This window comes from Phacochoerus africanus, chromosome 5 (genome assembly GCF_016906955.1).
Source record: "Phacochoerus africanus isolate WHEZ1 chromosome 5, ROS_Pafr_v1, whole genome shotgun sequence".
Lineage (NCBI taxonomy): Eukaryota > Metazoa > Chordata > Mammalia > Artiodactyla > Suidae > Phacochoerus > Phacochoerus africanus.
In genome coordinates this window covers 10,942,871-10,960,726 of record NC_062548.1, presented here as the reverse complement: position 1 = coordinate 10,960,726, position 17,856 = coordinate 10,942,871, and the positions used below count along the sequence as shown (strand labels likewise).

At 58.6% G+C, this 17,856-nt stretch overlaps 1 protein-coding gene across 14 annotated transcripts in view; it reads left to right on the top strand.

Moving 5' to 3' along the window:
* The window catches only part of DTX2 (deltex E3 ubiquitin ligase 2), a 35,360-nt gene extending 17,504 nt beyond the window's left edge, over positions 1 to 17,856 (top strand). For 12 of the 14 annotated variants that reach the window (XM_047779794.1, XM_047779789.1, XM_047779800.1 and 9 more), the window contains 7 exons: positions 6,097 to 6,197; positions 10,641 to 10,781; positions 13,257 to 13,330; positions 14,150 to 14,308; positions 15,249 to 15,410; positions 16,603 to 16,692; positions 17,230 to 17,856. In XM_047779794.1, coding sequence (XP_047635750.1) covers positions 6,097 to 6,197; positions 10,641 to 10,781; positions 13,257 to 13,330; positions 14,150 to 14,308; positions 15,249 to 15,410; positions 16,603 to 16,692; positions 17,230 to 17,457 — 955 coding nt within the window. In that variant the 3' untranslated portion in view covers positions 17,458 to 17,856. The remainder of the gene's footprint in view (positions 1 to 6,096; positions 6,198 to 10,640; positions 10,782 to 13,256; positions 13,331 to 14,149; positions 14,309 to 15,248; positions 15,411 to 16,602; positions 16,693 to 17,229) is intronic. The other 2 variants (XM_047779803.1, XM_047779802.1) reach the window with 1 other exon arrangement.

Genomic DNA, 17,856 nt, shown 5'->3' with positions numbered 1-17,856 from the left:
TGAGCAGTTAACAGCGTTTTGGCTGTGCCTGTGCACCTGAGAATGTCATTGACTCCCCTGTGTGCCAGGCACTGAGGTCACAGACGTGGAAGGTTCAGTCTTCACCCCAAGCTCACGGGCTCCTCCAAGGAAAGGCTGTGAGGCCAGTTTTGAGGCTTAAAAGCTGGTTGAGGAGAGGGCAAAATACTAATGAGGGGTGGGGGCTGGTAGTGGCAGTAGGGGGCCCAGGACAGCGGCTGTGCTGGTGCAGGCCAGTGTTTCATAGGACACCTTGAGAAAGCTGATGACATGGGCCCCATCCAGACCAGGTGGCACTTGAAAGTGGAGAAGGTCCTGGAGTGACCAGTGGTGGCTGCTCCTGGGGTGCTCAAGAGAACTGTCCTGACGAGGGGCCTCGTCACAGATCATTATCCAGAGCTTTGGGCCTGGAGAACATTTCTAGAATTCAGAATGTTAGCCGGGGTTGGGGCTGATTTCTGAGAGGGTGACCTGGGTAGGTGGTGACAAGTGTGGGCCTGTGCCCGCCCTTTTCCCCAGGATGTCAGCATCTTGGTGCCACCTCGCTCACCCAGCCTCATCCTGGCCACCTGACCTCAGGGAGGGCCGAAGCTTCCCTGTGTGGCTGAGACCTCGGCTCTTTGGGTCTCTGGAATTTTGTCCAGCTAGGTTTCAGAGGACCCTTCCCACTAAGACAGTGACATATGCCCCTCACTGAGCACACGTTCTAGCCAGGCCTGTCGAGCAGGCTGTGTGAGTGATTTCACGAATCCTTGTGACTGCCGCGCGTAGGTGGTGTCCCCAGCTTAAAGGGCAGCACAGCCAGGACGTGGCAGAGCTGGGGTCAAACCCGGGCCCCTCGCGGGCCATGGGAGGCACGTGGAGTTGTCGAAGCTGTCTTACAGGCAGCCTGAGAGGAGGGCAGGGCACTGCCTGAGGGATGCATGCAGAGGCCCCGGTCCACAGAGGGAAGGACGGCCCCGCAGGTCCAGGTGTCTTCTCTCTCGGGGAGTTGGGGCCTGGGGATCGGAGATCCTCCTGGGAATTGGGAACAGGGAGGTATCGCTTGAGGCTGCCCTGTGGCCTTTCACAGGGGCATGAGCAAGCTGGGCTCTGTGCCAGCCTAGCCCCTCCCGGCCCCGGGAGGCCCCTTCCAGTCCTGGGTCAGTCTAGCTTGGAGGAAACCACATCATGTCTGCCAGCCCAGAAGGGTTATCAGCAAGGCCGGAGCTGCTTTTAGGACTAGGACCGCCTTGCCTAGCCCCCTGGGGCTTAGGTTCTTCCAGGATAATTGAGGCGAGTTTCTAGATGGTTCTAGAGGTGGGATTCTGGGATTGAGCAGGTGACTCGTGGGCTTTGTTGCTTTCTCCTTGTACAGGACGCCCGATGGTCTCCCCTGCTCTTTCTCTGGGCTCTCCCTCCCCAGTCTGAGGGCCCGCGAAGCTGCTGAGGTGGGTCCCGTGGTGCCGTCCGGGCAGGTTACGGAAGGGAAGGCAGCCAGGCCATGCGTGTCGTTGCTTGCCCTGCATGCCCTGCCTTGTAAACCAGGAGGGAACCGGGCCAGCCGGCTCCGTTGGCTGAAACAGCCTCAGCAGGGCCTGCCTTCTGAAGGGGGTGTCCCCCCTTGACCTCCTCCAGCTCTTCGGAGCAGGAGGCCGGAATTCACTGGCCCAGGCCGGTCCCTGCTTTGAAAGTCAAGGTCTGATTTGTAGTGCAGCCTCTGCAGGTAACCCTTCTCTAATGGCTGTCGCAGAGCCAGAGGGGGCTTGTAAACCCCTGACCTCCTCACCCGGCAGGGCTGGAGGATTGAAAACACTGGGCGCCTTGGTCTCCTAGCGGCTGTGGTATAGCTCTCGAAGCCAAGTGAATGTCAGCAGCCTCAGGTGAAAGTGTGTGTGTGTTGGAGAAGGCGGTGGGGACTGGGGATGCTGTATTTACTGGTAGCTGCTGGGAAGGACATGTGAGTGAGTGAAATCAAAATTTGTGGAACCCATGTGGGTTTTTTTTTTTTTTTTTTTCAAACCCACATAGTTTCAAATCCCTTCTTGCTCAATCTGGGTAAAACCTTGGCTCACTGACTGCCTGGTGCCTCAGGAGGCTTTCTGAGTAAGCAGTAATCCATGGAGAAGATACATGATTTGTCATGAAGCTGCTAGGTTTAAGTCAATTTCCTGGTAGCTGAAGTCTATCCCTTTAAGCACCAAACTTTGTGTGTTAATGCTGTTGGATGGAAAACTTGCCAAAATGTGTCATACACGCTCTTGTTTCTTTAATAGAGGGTGTGCCCGCTGGTTTAGCGTTTTGATGACTCGGGGTGGTGATTATGGCCAGCCGTCTACCGTGCCTTGGTGTGGCCAGGCCTCCGGGTGCTTTGCCCCTGCACTAACCCAGCCTGGGAAGAGGGCTCTGTTTGCTTTGCTCTGCTGTGCTCTCGTTGCTGCTGTCCTCCCAGCCTCGGAACGTACCTGCCGCCTCCTGCTCAGTGCCAGGATCTTTAGACTAGTGTGCCGGCGTCCTGGGTTCCAGGGGCACCGTGCTCCTGACTCAGCGTAGGCCCTCGGCTCGGCTCTGTTCAGTTTCCATAGCTCTTTTTTCCCCTCTTCAGATCGCGGAATTGGGCGGGTCTGCTTCTGCAGTTTCCTTTTGCTCTGACATGGCTGTGGTTTTTCAGGGTTTGGTGAGGACCCTGCAGCTCCCCCAGAGCCACCTTGCTCCTCTGAGAACTGGGAACAATGGGCATTTGGGTCGGGCTGCAGACGGAGCCTCGCAGCCACCATGGGGGCCTTCGGGAATGATCCTCCTCTTAGAGAAAGTGAAGCTCAGAAAGGACTGGACAAGCCCCAGGGACACAGCTTTAAGCCCCAGGCTCCACATCTTAACCCTCCTTGTACTTCCCGTGCTCAGAGGTTGCCTGATGGGTGGCAGCTGTGGGGCACTGGAGGAAGGCTTTGAATGCCTGGCCCTCCAGCCTCCTAGCTCTGTCCCTTGCTTGCGACTGTCAAATCCTGCATGTAGAAGACTAGAACTCTTCCTGTCTTGTGTTCTCAGCTCAATTTGGAAGCTCCAGGAGATGGGCCCAAACGGAAATGGCAGGGAGGGCCTAGTAGGTAGAGCCAGGAGCCCGGCAGGTGGGAGGGAATTCTCCAAAGGGCACTTCTTGTGCAAATGGTGCCCCTTCTCGGGACAATCTGCCCGTTTGAACCCTTAGAGGACGGTGTAGGGGGAATCAGTGACCTCCGAGGTTCTGTGCACCACTGAGAGTCCCTGTCTTGGGAACCCCTGGATCCTTTTACTGCTGGGTTCCTTCTGATCACAGCAGAGAATTGTATGGGGAGGAGCAGGGAAAAGTCACAGGGGAAGTGACAACATCAGGAGACCCCTAAGCAGATAGACCTTGGTCATGGTTCCTGGCCCCGGTGCCAGGGTGAGCTACCCATTGGCCTTCCTGCTTGTCTGCTTTCTGCTCTTGTTCTTGGTGCTGGAAGCTAAAACTGGGCCTTCTCCCTTAGCTACGTGCCTCTCCCTGGCAAAGGAAGAGCCCACCTCCCAGCCCCCACAGGGTCAGTGTGCCCAGCCTGCTGAGTAGCCCAGTGGAGTGGTAGAGCCAAGCTTCGGCTTTCCAGCTTCCTGCCTAAGGGCTGAAGTGCAGTGCTCCCTAGGTAGAGCTGGCTTGGGAGAGGAAGGATGCTTTGCAGAGCTCAATCTCCTCAAATTCCTTCACTTCTAGAACCTGAGAATTACAGAAATAGGCTCAGGAAGGGGGCGGGTCCTAATTTGTGGTCTCAAATTAGACAGAGTTCAGTGGGACCAGAAACTTAGGCCGGTTGTCCTTTCCCGTTGCATTATCCAATTGCTCCAGATCCAGCTCCATTGTTTTCTTGGGGCTGAGAGTAGGTGAGGGTGGCAGGAAGCATGGCCACACAGGTTATTCTGTTTGGGGAGAGCGGTCCAGAAATGAAAACCAGTGCCAGCTAGCATGAAGTTCTCTGATTTGGATTTGAAGCAGCCAGCTCCCTGTAGTGTCCACCCATGAGATCTGTGACTCATGGCTGGTGTAGGGGAGGCTCTGGGGCAGCTTCCAGAGGCATTTCCTGTAACCAGGTGGTGGGTAGTCTGCTGGCAGCTGGAGGGGCGGCACATCAGACCGGAGCCATCCTTCATTTCCCGAGCGCCTTCCCAGTTCCTGGCTCCAGGCTGGGTCCAGTGGAACAGAGAGAAACGTGCCCAGGCCCTGCCCTGGGGGAGCTCCATTGTAGGGGCTGCATAGAAGGGTTTCCCAACAACTCTTGTTACTGCGTTATCTTTAACATGAGTAGGGCTGGATTGGAGGACACAGTAACCAGGAGGGGGAGGAGGTGGCAGGCACCTTGGTCCATCTGCAGAAGCTCTTCTCCACTGCAGGGCTCCCCGAAAACCATGATGGCATGGGTTTATTACCATTTAAAAATATGGCCTAAAACCAAGAGAGACTCAAATATAGTCACTGTGGGAAGCAAGACCTTCATTTAAAAAAATAAAATAAAATTTTGGAGTTCCCTTTGTGGTGCAACGGAAACAAATCCGACTAGGAACCATGAGGTTGTGAGTTTGATCCCTGGCCTCGCTCAGTGGGTTAAGGATCCAGCGTTGCCATGAGCTGTGGTGTAGGTCGCAGATGCAGCTCAGATCTGGCGTTGCTGTGGCATAGGCTGGCAGCTATAGCTCTGATTGGACCCCTCTCTTGGAAACCTCCATATCTCGCAGGTGTAGCCCTAAAAAGAAAAAAATAAAAGATAAAATTTCCCTTTATTTTGAACTAATTTTGGATTTATGGAAAAAAGTTAGAAAAAACAGAGTTTTTCCATAACAGGTTACTTGACTTCTCATGTTAACATCTTTCACAACCGTAGTGCGGTTGTCAGAACCAGAGAAGCGCCGTGAGCGCAGGGCCATTAGCTAGACTTTTCCAACGTTCACCAGTTTTTCCCATTCTCATTCTGTCCCATGATCCACTTTGCATCCATTGATCATTTCTCCTCCTCCTCCTGTGGGTAAAACAGTTCCTCAGTCCTTCCTCTTCTATAACCTTGACACTTTCGAAGAGTTACTTTGTCGAATGTCCCTTAGTTTAAGTTCATCAGATGTTTTCTCGTGATTGGACTGGGGTCATGCCATTTTGGCAGGAATTACAAAAGGTGCTATTTCCTTTTCACCATCTTTGCTTGGGGCTCCTGACGTTGGTGGGTCTAACTCCTGGTGGAGTTGGTCTCCATCACTTGGAGTGGTTTTTGCTGGATTTCCCTCCTTGGGTACCGTAGAGCCCTTGTTTTGGTGAAGCTGGTGCTTACAGGTCTTGTGGGATTGTTCGCAAAGCGTCTGCATCATCCAGGACAGCATCTTCTGACAGTCCAGGCTTCACTCTTGTAGAAAGACTTTGTAGAAAGAGAGACCTTGTAGGAGTTCCCGTTGTGGCTCAGTGGTTAACGAATCTGACTAGGAACCATGAGGTTGCAGGTTCAATCCCTGGCCTTGCTCAGTGTGTTGGGGATCCAGCATTGCTGTGGGCTGTGGTGTAGGTCACAGACGCGGCTCAGATCCCATGTTGCTGTGGCTGTGGCGTAGGCCAGTGGCTACAGCTCCGATTCGACCCCTGGCCTGGGAACCTCCATATGCTGCGGGAGTGGCCCAAAAAATGGCAAAAAGACAAAAAAAAAAAAAAGAAAGAAAGAAAGACCTTGTAGAAAGCTGAGGTCTATTGCTAGCAGTGTTCTTTCGTGTCCCTGCCCCGTCCCTGCTGCTGTGCCTTCCCCACCCCAGTTCCTGACTTGGAGTTGGATTTCTGTCCCCCGATGTTCACAGAGCAAAGGATAGCAGGCCAGATTCAGGTTCTCTAGGTTAGTTCAGCTCTCTTTGCTCCACCTTCGAGATGCTCTTCCTCAGGATCTTTACTTTAGGGAAGGAAAAAGCCAGAAGGGCTCTCTGGCACAGAGGCAGCTGCAGGAAGTGAAGCTGCAGAGGGGCCTGGCCGCACCAGCGAGCTCCTCTCTCTCAGTGTTTCTATAGCTGCCATTTCGCTAAGTCAGCTCCACACATTAAGCTTTGCTCTCTCTTCTCCCCAAGTGCCTCCCTCCCCAGCGGTCCAGCAAGCAGCCCTGGGAGCGTCCCCGCCACGGTGCCCGTGCAGATGCCGAAGCCCAGCAGGGTCCAGCAAGCCCTCGCAGGTAGGCAGGCTGCCCCCCCCCCCGCCCCCCCGGTCCATGTTCCAGAATAGACTGTGTCCGGCAGGGGCAGGACCTGGGGCGGGTGGAGAATGGGGTGGAGGGATGGGGGGGAGATGGCGGGGGTTGGGGGGGGAGTCTTGTTACCCTCTGTTCTCATGGAAACCCAAAGGGGCTCCTTGGGGGGCTATGCCTCTTTTTGGTGATGCCCCCCCCCCCGCCCCCAGTGAGGGAACCGATGCTTGCTTACTTTTTTCAGTGTGGGAGGGTCATGCCTGATGACATGGTGCCCAGGGATGGACTTGCCTGACCTTTGACCTTTTCACGTTGCCCTGAATTCCGATCTGAGAGTCACTTTCCTGTCCCCAGAATGCTTTCGGCATCTCCCTAAAGGGGCCCCCTGAGGAACTCATGAACTATTTTGGCTGGAGTTAACATTTTCAATAAGTGGCTTTTGTGTCTCGGTAGATATTTCGTTAACCATACACCTTTGAGTTGTATTTAAAGTTCCTTCTGTGGGTAGTAGGAAGCCACGGAGAGTTACTGTTTAATTCACGGGCAGTGTAGACTGTTACATGAAGGTGGACCGAGGCGCGTGGTGAACCGCCATCATTTAAAGGTTGAGGCCGGGGGTGAGCTGGCCAGTGTTGGACACGTCACTGGGGTAGCACAGGGTGGGTCTGGCCTGGAGGCAGGAGACCCCCATGAGGAGCGGGCTTTGTGCCTCAGCTGAGCTGTGGGGGCGGACGGAGGTGGAGACTTCTGACTTGGTGACTGGATTGCTCGTGAGAGGGAAGGAACAGAACGGGGCCTGGTGCCCAGCTGCTGGGGGAGCTGGGTCATCGTACTAAAGGAGCGAGGACTAGGGGCTTTGCCTGTGTGTTAACTCACTTCATCCCGGTATCAGCTCTCTGGGGGAGGAACTCTTATTCCTATTTTATGTTTGAGGAACCCGAGGCTCGTAGAACTCCAGAAACCTCCCAAGGGTAGCCAGCCAGCCCTCGCAGAGCTGGGCTTCCACCCAGGCTTTCTCGACCTCAGGAACTGGGCTGCTGGTGATGACACTGTGCTGCTCCTGGGGGGGTGATGGCCGTGGCTGAAGACAGGCAGCTGTCCCGGAGGCAGGGGAGCTTGGATGTGCGGCTCAGAAAGCAGTCGGGGCTGCCCCGCCCGGGGTGCATGTAAGCTTATAGCGAACGGGCGGGGCGGGGGGGATGCCCGGAAGAAGAGCCCTTGAAGGACACGGAAAGATGAGTCAGAGGCGGTGGAGAGGGGAGGGTGTGATCAGGAAGGTCCCATGAGGGGAGTCCCTGCCCAGCAGGTGCCTCCTCTGGAACCTGCTTCGGCTGCTCAGCCCTCAGCTGGGGCAGAGGGAATTGGGAGCAAAGATGTGGTGATTGGAAAGTTCCTGCCCAGTGTGTCGTCTCGTGGCATCAGATGCCATAGGTGATTCAGGTCTCTGCGTGTGCGTGTGTGTGCCTGCGCGTGTGTGGTGCTGGTCTTCTTGGAGAAAGGTGGTGGGTGAAGGGCCCAGCCTGCAGGTGCCCAGTTCCATTCAGCTGCGCAGTCGCTAAGGCTTTAATCCAGATGCTGAGATCACCTGTCCGCGCAGCTAGGAAGCAGTCTGGGTGCTGAGCTGCCCTCGAGACTGGGGACCTGCTCCGGGCCATGTGCCATGTTGTCCTCTGTGTCCCCTTGGCTCCCAGAGCAACCCTGGAGGCAGGCATTTTAACCTCCACTTACTCCTCAGGAAAGCAGACCCCAAAGGTTGAGGAACTCAATCCTGGCGAGGAAAGAGTAGATGAGCCAGTGGCCAGACGCCGCCTCCCCTGAAAGCCCGGCACGGCCTCGAACCTGTTGCTGGGGCTGCTGTGTAGGGCACCAGGGAACCAAGATCCCGGGGCCGCCCCCAGGAAGCAGGTCTGGAGACACCTCTCAGCTGGGCGAGATTATGGGTTCCATTGTGGATTGGGGGACACGCTGGGCGCCCTGAGGTGAGCACCTGGGCACAGGGCATTGCAGGTAGGTTGACATCCAGGGCTGTGCGGTGGAAGGACGTGCGGCCCTCTGTGCTGGTGGAGGGGCCACCTCCATGTCAGCCGCTGTGCCTCAGGTGACAGCTTTGCTGGCTGCGCCCGACCCGCGCCTCTCCGTAGCCGTCGGGTGGAACGGGCTCCGGCCCTGCCCCTGTGAGGGAGGAGGAGCGTCTGCATTTTATGCCGCCACCATCTGCCCAGGACCAGTCAGCCAGGGAGGAGTGGTGCTGGACTTGAACCCAGCTTGCTAAGGCCCCGGCTGGAGGAGGGCAGGATTGGACCCGAGCCCTGGTCCTCGACGACAGGCTGATGCTGGCCGTCGGAAAGGGGGTGTTTACATCTGTGCATGGGGCTGCCGGCCGCTCCGGCAGGTGGAGACGAGGGCAGGAAATCCGTGGCTGTCCGAGCTCTTCGGTGATTTGGGGATAGTAGGAGTTTGCAGGGGGCTGTCCCTAAGCCCTGTTGCTGGGGAAGATGTGATGGCCCCTCTTGTGTCCCCACCGGTTGTCTACTGGATGTGGCTTTTGTGAATTGTTGGTTGTGGGGTGATTTTTCACTCTTTTCCATGAGGCTGACCTGCAGGGTGAGGGCTGCTTCTCTGTGGGTGTCTGAGTTGAGACTCCTGCATCTGTGGCTTGAATTCGGGTTGCGGGTCCTACATTGATGAGACCCGGCCTCTCGAGGGACTGACGCAGTGGCAGACAGGGACACCTGTGATCCCCTGTGGGCAGGCACTGCTGGGGTGCTTGGTAGGTGGAAGACAGTCAGTCCCAGAGACAGATACGTGGGGTGTTTCCGGTGGTAAGAAAGGAGCAGAGTGAGGAGATGGAGTTGAGGGACGCGGCTGTTTTAGGTGGGGGTCAGGGAGGGGCAGCCATGCGGAGAGGTCTGGTGGGTGTTGGGGGCAGCGGTCACGGTCAGTGCAGAGCTCCAGGGTTCTCCTACAGAATTGTCCCCTTTCTTTCTATCTGCCCCGGGGCCTGCTTGTCACTCGGTCCACTGACATTTAGGTCCCAAAGGAACCCACATTTGTGCTCAGGAACAACCTCAAGACACCGGTCGCATCCCATTAGCTGCTGAGCGGGTGCCCAGGGTCCAGCATTTTGGTGTCCCCTATGGAGTGACCGCCACAACACAGCCTGTGCTGCCCAGGCCGCTGGCCTCTGCTTCTGCCTCCGACTGGGTGCATTTGCCTCACGAGAGCCTCTGTTCTCTGCTGGAGGCCATGGGGAGCCGGATGGGTCCCGAGGCCCGTCTTCCCCTTGCTGCTCTGGATCGCCTCTGGAGCCGGCAGCATGTCCACCTGTTCTGTCCTTTGGGCCCCAGCCCGATCTGAGCGCCCAGAAAACTCCCCAGGGAGGTACCCAAGGAGAAGCCTGGAGGTCCCCTCCCTGGGGGAGGAGGTGCTTTGGAGCCAGACCAGGACAGTGAGGATTGGGTGGTACTGTGGGCAGCAGGGTGGGCTGAGGGTGTGGCAAGAACAGGGGCTTCAGCGGGAGGACATGCTGTGTTCCAGGTCCTCAGGCCGTGCGGGTGAGGGTCCAGCCAGGACGTGTAGAGCACCCTGCTAGGTGAGGCAGCTCCTTGCAGGCCTCAGGAGGGGGTGACAGGATTGGATGGTCCATTCAGCGCGGCTGCCTGCTGCAGCTCCTCTCTGTGGGCTGTCCCCGTGCTCCGGCCCTGGGCACAGGGCCTGTTTGAACCATGGCCCAGGGGAGCCAGAGAAGGAAGCCACGGCCTGGGACCTTAGCTGCTCCGGAGGAGTGGTCCCAGGGGCCTTGGGGACGCCTCGCTGGGGGAGCAGGCCCAGGGACAGCGTTCTCACTTGCCCGCCCTGGCAATGGCAGTGAAGGCACCTAGACAGGCCGGGCGGGGCGTGGAAGACAGGCAGTGCTCCGACTGCGGGCAGGGTGACCAGGGCAAGGGGACACGGCCGGGGGAGCACAGAGGGAGGACTGCGCTCCAGACCCCGCCCGCACTTCTGTAGCTTGGCTGTGCCCTTCTCTGTCGCCCCTCTGCTCTCCTTCCTTGCTCCTGGCATGGAGAGGTGCCCACCCAGAACTGTTCAGGACGCCTCCTGGGGTGGCGTTCTGCCCTCTGCCCTCCTGAAGCAATGGCCTGCACCCTGCATGCTCCGGGCACGGCCTGGTGGTTGCTTGTACAGACCCCTTGGAGCTGGGGGTCAGGGCTCCCACGAGCTGGGCGTTTCACTGGTTCCTGACCCAGAGCTTAGACCTGTGGCCCCCATAGGCCCCGGCAGCCTCGAGTGGCTGGATGCCACAGGAAGATGGCGGGGCCTAATGGCCAAGGATAGTGCCACCTGGATGCAGCCGGGGTTTGTGGAGGTCATGTGCCGAACGACTCCTAACGTTTCTCCCCCTCTGCATGTCTGATCTCGCACCCCGTGTAGGCATGACGAGTATTCTGATGTCAGCCATTGGACTCCCTGTGTGTCTTAGCCGCGCACCCCAGCCCGCCAGCCCTCCCGCCTCCTGTCTGGCCTCTAAAAGTCACAGCTCAGTTAAAAGATTGAGGAAAATGTCCATGAAAGGTAGTTCCTGCTCACAAATACTCTCTGGCCTCTGCTCAGCCTCCTGCGAGCCTTGCTGCCTCTGACTCTCCCGCACCGATGCTCTTCTCTGACCCCTTGGCCCTTCGCCGCTTCCTCTGCCTGTGGGGGATGGGCTCGGTGGCCCTCCCCCCTGCCCTGCAGCAGAGGTGCCCGGGAATCTGCTTTCCGCTGAGACCCAGAGCTCAGGCCTGTCTTCCTGGCGCAGTTGGTGTGCCAGGGGCCTGTTCTTGAAGATTTGGCGACTCTGTACACACAGGTTCGAGGAGCAGCCTGGATCAGGGGGACGAGACAGGGGGCCAGCCTCTGTCTTAGGAAGGGCCAGCCCATGTAGGGCTGCTTTGGAGAAGCCTCCCATGACCACTGCCCTGCCCGTCACCTGGCCAGGGATGGAAGGGTTTCGGAACTGTTGGAAGGTGCTGTGAGTTTTAACAAAGACTCACGTGGAGGGGCCTGTGGGTAGTAAGTTCTAAACCCGCCATTTCTAAAGTTGATGGTGGCTTTGCCTCTATCCTTGGGCCAGAAGGCTGTGACCTGCAGGATGGTGTGAGAGGGAGCCTGGCTCTGGCTCAGCCAGGCCCGGGTTTTGATCTGGGCTCCTGTGTGCACCGGCTCTCTGATCTCGCGCAAGCACCCATTCCCGAGGGAGTGCCCCCTGCCTGGCAGATTGGTTGTGGGAGGAATAGGAAGTAAATATATGTGGGAAGTGCCTGGCACGTAGTTTTGTGGTTGCTCTGATGCCATCTGATGGTTCACCGTGTGTCTAACTCCCACCCTGCAGGGGAGGAGGGAGACCCAGGGAGGGGTGGGACTTAACCTGGCCAGCACCTCCCCCCACCCACCAGTTGCTCCAGCTCTGCTCCCCCTTCTCACTCTGCCTTGGAGCCAGAGCTGGACCTGTGGACAGGGTACACCGGTAGCTTCCTGAGGCACTTGGCTTTGCCCGGGGAAGACACAGGCTCTCAGGAGACCCTCTGGCCTCCCTGGGCTCGGATGTCCCTTTCCTGGGGTAGGAGGTCACCCAGCTGGTCCCCTTTGAGAAGAGGGCCTCGTGGAGGGTGACCCCTGGTTCTGAAAGGCTGCCTGGGCGTGGGCGGGCAGGAGAGGAGGCGGGTGATGAGCAGGGCCTCCCCAGAAGGTTCCTGGGGTTCAGCTGGAGATGGGTTTGTCGCCACCTGGCTTTTCTAGAAGGCCTCTCCCTGCAATCTGAGTAGCATCCCAGCTACCAGGGTGGCCATCTGATGCCAGTGCTCACTGTGCTTTTGTCTGGCTCTGTCCCCAGTGACCAGAGCTGGGGTCCTAAGTCTGTGTGTGTGTGTGTGTGTGGGGGGGGGTCTGCCCTCGCCTGTAGCTGCCTTTGGGGTCACAGCTGGGGTTGGAATTAGGTCTCCACTTTTTCGATGAGGAAACAGCTTCAAAGGTGTCCTGATTTGGTCCCAGTCCAAGAGCCAGAATCCAACCCAGTGTCACCTGGTCCCAGCCTCTCTGCTGTCACCTGGCCTTCTCTAGTCTAGAGGGAGCTCAGCTGTTGAGCCTTCAGGCTTGTGAGTCTTTGCAGCCACAGGCTAATGGCCATGAGCTTGGGTTCACACCAGGGCCCCTCTGGTCTTAGAGGCTGGGACCAGGAGCTCCCCCTGACCTTGAGGCAGGATGGGGGCCCCTGCCGGGGTCCCTCTCCCAGCCTGTGCTGGTCCCCTGGTCCCTCCCCTCTGCTCCCACGTGGGCTTTGCTGCCACTCTGTGATTCTGCCTCGGCCATGCCGATTCTCTCTCTAGCTGGGGGAGCATCTGGTCCCTGGGGTGGGGCCTGTTGCGTGCGGGCTCAGCGTTACGGAGGTACAAACATGGCAGAGTGGGGAGAGCTGCAGGCCGCTTAGGAAGCAAGGAGCTGAGCCACACCCCAACAGTCCAGGGACAGGCCCAAGAAGACTGAGTGGCCGGGGTCGAGGGGGGCAGTCTGCAGCGAGCGTGCACACGGATGCCTGCTCAGGACTACATGCTGAGTCTGAAAACTGACTCCTCTTGCTCCTGAGACTTTCGTATGAGAATAATGAAAGTTGAGTAAAACATGGTGGCCAGGACATGCGCCAGAGGACATGTTATAGAAGCTCCTGCGTGTCCTCTGAAGCCTGGGTGCAGTTTCCTGAGCAGAGGTGCGCAGGGTCATGACCGAGGCACCACCCAGGGCTCCTGAGGGCTGCGGCCGGCTGTGCTCTCTGCGCCTCTTCTCCAGGGCTTCTGGGCCAGGCCCCCAGCAGGCGGGTCAGGAAGCGCTCCGGCGGCAGAGCTCTGGAGTATTCCGAGCCTGGCCCAGGTCTCTCCTCTCCTGCACGCTAACCTTCCCCTCTGAGCCCCTAACATCCCTCCTGGCAGCTTGGACCTCCCTGTTTCCTTCCTCTCTCGTTCCAGCATCTCCAGTTTGTTCTCAGGACACCACTTATGTTCTTCTCTCTCCTAGGAGGGCCTCCAAAGCCAGAGCCAGAGCAAGTGATAAAAAACTATACTGAAGAGCTGAAGGCGGCCCCGGATGAGGTGCGTGTCATGGGAGCCACGCTGCTTGTGGTTTTTGTTTGGAAACAACGGGTGGCTTCAGGCGACCAGCCTGTCCTCTGCTGGAAGGTGCTTCCTGAGGAGCCTCTGGCCTTGTCCGGAGGGCCAGTCAGGGTTCCTGTGGCTGACACAGCCTGCCAGCACCCCCGTCATGGCTTCACCAGGAGCCGAACCTCTCTGTTGAGCCTCATTTTGGGGCAATGGCACCACTTTTCTCTGACTTGAACAGAGAAAAGTGTTCAGAGAACCTGGAGGGGTGGGTTCAAGGTCAGTGGTGCCAGTCCCGAGCACAGACTCTCTTACCTCTTCCTCCTGCAAATCGAGGGCATGGGAAGCACCTGGTTGCTAAAGGTTTGGACAGAAACCTGCAAGTCACGTCAGCCCCTCCCTCCAGCCCAGTCTGCACCCTCCTTCACCGCAGCTGTCTGTCTCTCTCCCTCTGCCCTTGTGCTCATCTGCCACCACTGGGCTGCTTCCCTTCCAAACCACTGTCCCCACAGCCAACCCGTGGCCACGGTGACTTAGCACACCCTGCTCACAGCCCCTCAGCCTGGCTCCTGACATGGGAGACAAAAGCCCAGCCCCCCAGCGTTGCTGTCAGAGTTTCTGGGATCTGGTCCTGTCCCTCTCATCTCCTACGCCCTGGTCACCCCCTGCCCTGCAGGTGCAGCATCCTCCCAAACCAGGTGCTGGCTCAGGCTTCAGAATTTCCTCCCCCCTACACAGGCCTTGTCCTGCAGGACTTGCCCCTTGTGGCGCAGGGGCCATGGGTGAGCGTGCTCATGTTGGGTCTCACTTCAGGACTGCATCATCTGTATGGAGAAGCTCTCTGTGGCATCTGGGTACAGCGACGTGACTGACAGCAAGTCCATCGGGCCCATGGCCGTGGGCCGCCTGGCCAAGTGCAGCCATGCCTTCCACTTGCTCTGCCTGCTGGCCATGTACTGCAATGGGAACAAGGTACCCATGACACCCCTAGGGTGGGGCTGGGGTGGGGTCAGAGTCTCCCACCCACAGCCCATCCTGGTCCTGCTACACATGAGCAGGTGACTAGGGCTGCTCTGTGCGGGGCGCAGAGCGGGCTTGGAGGCAGCCTCGAGATGTCTGCCACCCTGGCCCTGGAGCAGGATGCAGCCTAGGGTGGCAGGTGATGCCCAGCTGCTCTGCTTTTGGTATAGTTGAGCCAGAGTGGACAGAGGGTGGGGGGATAGAGAGAACCAGGGCATGTGGTGGGCCTTCAGCCTGTACCCCCATGTACTATGTACCAGGCAGGGTGCTAGCATCAGCAATCCATCAGTCACAGGGTTTTCTGTGTGATTTTTTTTTTTTTTTTTGCTTTTTAGGAAGTTCCTGTGGCATATGGAAGTTCCCACGCTAGGGATCGAATCGGAGTTACAGCTGCCAGCCTATACCACAGCCACAGTGACATGGGATCTGAACCGCTTCTGCGACATATACCACAGCTCACAGCAATGCCAGATCCCCAGACAACTGAGTGAGGCCAGGGATTGAACCCTCATCCTCATGGATACTAGTCGGATTTGTTTCTGTGAGCCACAATGGGAACTCCTTCTGTTCAATTTTAAACAAGACTGTGCAGACTTTTGCTCTTAAACATAATTTTTCTACCTGATGCCAATCTCCAGGTACCTTACTCCTTTAATGACAATTGTATAATGAGTTTCTGGGGTAAAACTTAGCTTTCCAAGGAGGCTGCTGGAACCGAGTTTCTGTGCTAGGAGGCTGCCTGAGAGTCAGGCAACATGCCTGGGACCTGCCATGTGATTGGAGGCCAAACCCGTGTCCCTGCAGACCTCTTCCCATGTAGACAGTAGGGTGGCTGGGCCTGGGTGCCCTCTCAGGGCCCCGGCTCAGTCCTCAGCATTCTGCCTTGTCCCAGGATGGAAGCTTGCAGTGTCCTTCCTGCAAAACCATCTACGGGGAGAAAACTGGGACCCAGCCCCGGGGGAAGATGGAAGTGTTCACATTCCAGGTGTCCCTCCCTGGCCACGAGGACTGCGGGACGATACTCATCGTGTACAACATTCCCCACGGCATTCAGGTGAGGGGCCTCTCGGATCTTCCTGGAGTCAGTCCCCTTGGGTGTTCTTCCTGTGCCACTCCTCTCCCAGCAATCTGCCCCCGGTTCACTGTGAGGACGCCCCAGCTACCAGGTCAGGCTACCAGCAACCAGGAGACACTAGTGCTGGAGGCCAGCACCAGCTCTTAGGTTGCAGAAGCGAAAAGATGGTCCTGGCCTTTTTCCGAGCCAAGGAGGGCTTCCTGGAGGCAGAGGCATCTGAGCTGAACTTGTACTCGGGGCAAGGCCAGCAAGCGTCTAAGCAGGAGGAATGCTTCTGTTGAAGGGTGGGCTAGCTGGCTGGGGAGCCCATGGACAGGAACCTGTCTGGGGACAGAGCACGGGGTGGGGAGGTGCCCACAGTGAGGCCTGACGGCTGTTGAGGGCCCGGCTCAGTGGCCAGATCCAGGCCCGTGTGGGGTGCACGGAGACAGGGAGCCAAGCCGCAGGTCCCAGTGGAGACCCAGACAGAGCCCTGGCCCCTGAGGTCTCTGCCGTGGACTGGGGGACCCTGGTGCCTGGGCAGGTTGGGAAGACACGGCAGTGGGGCCAGGCGTCTGATGGGCTGTCCCTCTGTTTTGTCTCATTACGGGCTTTTCGCTGGTTGCCCTCCCGTTCTTCTCCGGGGCTCAGAGTGAACTTTGGCAACATTCCACACAGCACTGGAGCCACCGGGTGGGAGGGGAGTTTGGACTTGGACCCGGTGTGGCCGAGGGCAGACACTGCCAGGCGCCGTTCCGGCCCCAGCCTCTGTCCCGCCTGCTTCCGCTGTCTCAGCGACCCCGCTCTGGCCACTTTCAAGGCGAGCCGTGGAGGGGCTGTGTGCCTAAGGGAGGGTGTCAGGAAGGCCCAGTCATCCAGTCCAGAGAGCCCAGTGCCCAGAGGGTCACCAGCGAAGTGGCAGCTTCTGTCCCTGCCTCTGATGGGTTCCAGTCTCATGAGGGCAACGGAGGGTTAGCGGGAGGAGCGGCACAGGTTCAGCGAGGGTGGCCGTGGGGACGGCGTGTTCATGGTGGGTTTTTAGATAAGATGTGACGGCAGTTGCTATGGTCACTTGAGCGCAGGGGTGGCCCTGCCTGGAAGCCCAAGGGGTGAGACTGGCGCCCATGTCCAAGCACCTCTGCGGCGGGCAGGCCCTTGGGCTCCATTCCCAGCATCTGTGTTCCTCCTGCAGGGCCCGGAGCACCCCAACCCTGGAAAGCCGTTCACCGCTAGAGGGTTTCCCCGCCAGTGCTACCTTCCAGACAACGCCCAGGGCCGCAAGGTAAGAGGAGCGGCCCCTGCTGGCACGTGCAGGGGGAGGCCAGTGGGCTGGGGAGGGCCTGGCTTGGCAGCCACACTGGCTGTGCCTCTGCTCCCCTTCTTGCTGTGACAAGAGGGGACAAGGCCTGGGGACAGCTGGGGTGTGGGCCGCCCCTTCCCAGGAACTGCTGTGGGTTAGGCATCCTGGGTGCTGGGGGTACAGGGAGGGACACCCGACTTCACAGGCGCTCCAGTGGGAGGACAGGCGTCTCCCCACAGCCGAGCGTGACGGGATGGGGAGGGACCGGGGCCACTTTACCCTGGGTGATCAGGGGTGGCCTGCAGAGCCACTGCTCCCCTGAGACCTGAGTTGGGACTTTGCAGCTCTGAGAAGCCTGGGAGGAGCGTTCCAGGCAGACAGAGCATCCAGCGCAGCAGCGGCCTTGGGGTGGGGCCGGCTCCGAGGGCGTGACGAGGCTGAGGGAGGTGACGGGTGTCAGCCACAGGAGCTGGGTTTGCTCTAAGCACTTTTCATGGTCCTCCCCTTCCCCTCGGGCAGGTCCTGGAGCTGCTGAAGGTGGCCTGGAAGAGGCGACTTATCTTCACCATAGGGACGTCCAGCACCACGGGCGAGACGGATACTGTGGTGTGGAACGAGATTCACCACAAGACAGAGATGGACCGCAATGTGACGGGCCACGGCTACCCCGACCCCAACTACCTGCAGAACGTGCTGGCCGAGCTGGCCGCCCAGGGGGTGACCGAGGACTGCCTGGAGCAGCAGTGACCGTGGCCTTGGCTGGCCCGTCTCTGCCCCCACGCGGGCCGCCCCTGGGATGGGCAGATGGGAAGGTGCCTTTCCTCAGAAGCTGGAGTATGCGTGGGGGCACAGGTGTGCTTCACGTGGAGCCGGGGCTTCTGCCTGCCCCCTCCCCCCTCCCCGCCAGGCCCGGGTGTGCGTGGGACTTGGGGGCGAGCCTGGGAGTTGTATTTGTGGGGGCTTAGGATGCAGCTACCTCAGTGCATGGGCCCCTCCGTCCTCGGCGGGCTGTGTTGGGCCCTCAGTGCGGGGGGCTTGGCAGGGGGTGAGAAGAGACGGCCTCGCCCCTAGCCAGGGCAGGCCGGGGTCTGGGCGAGCTTCTCATACCTCAGATGTTCAGTTTGCAATAAATGCCCTACAGCCAAA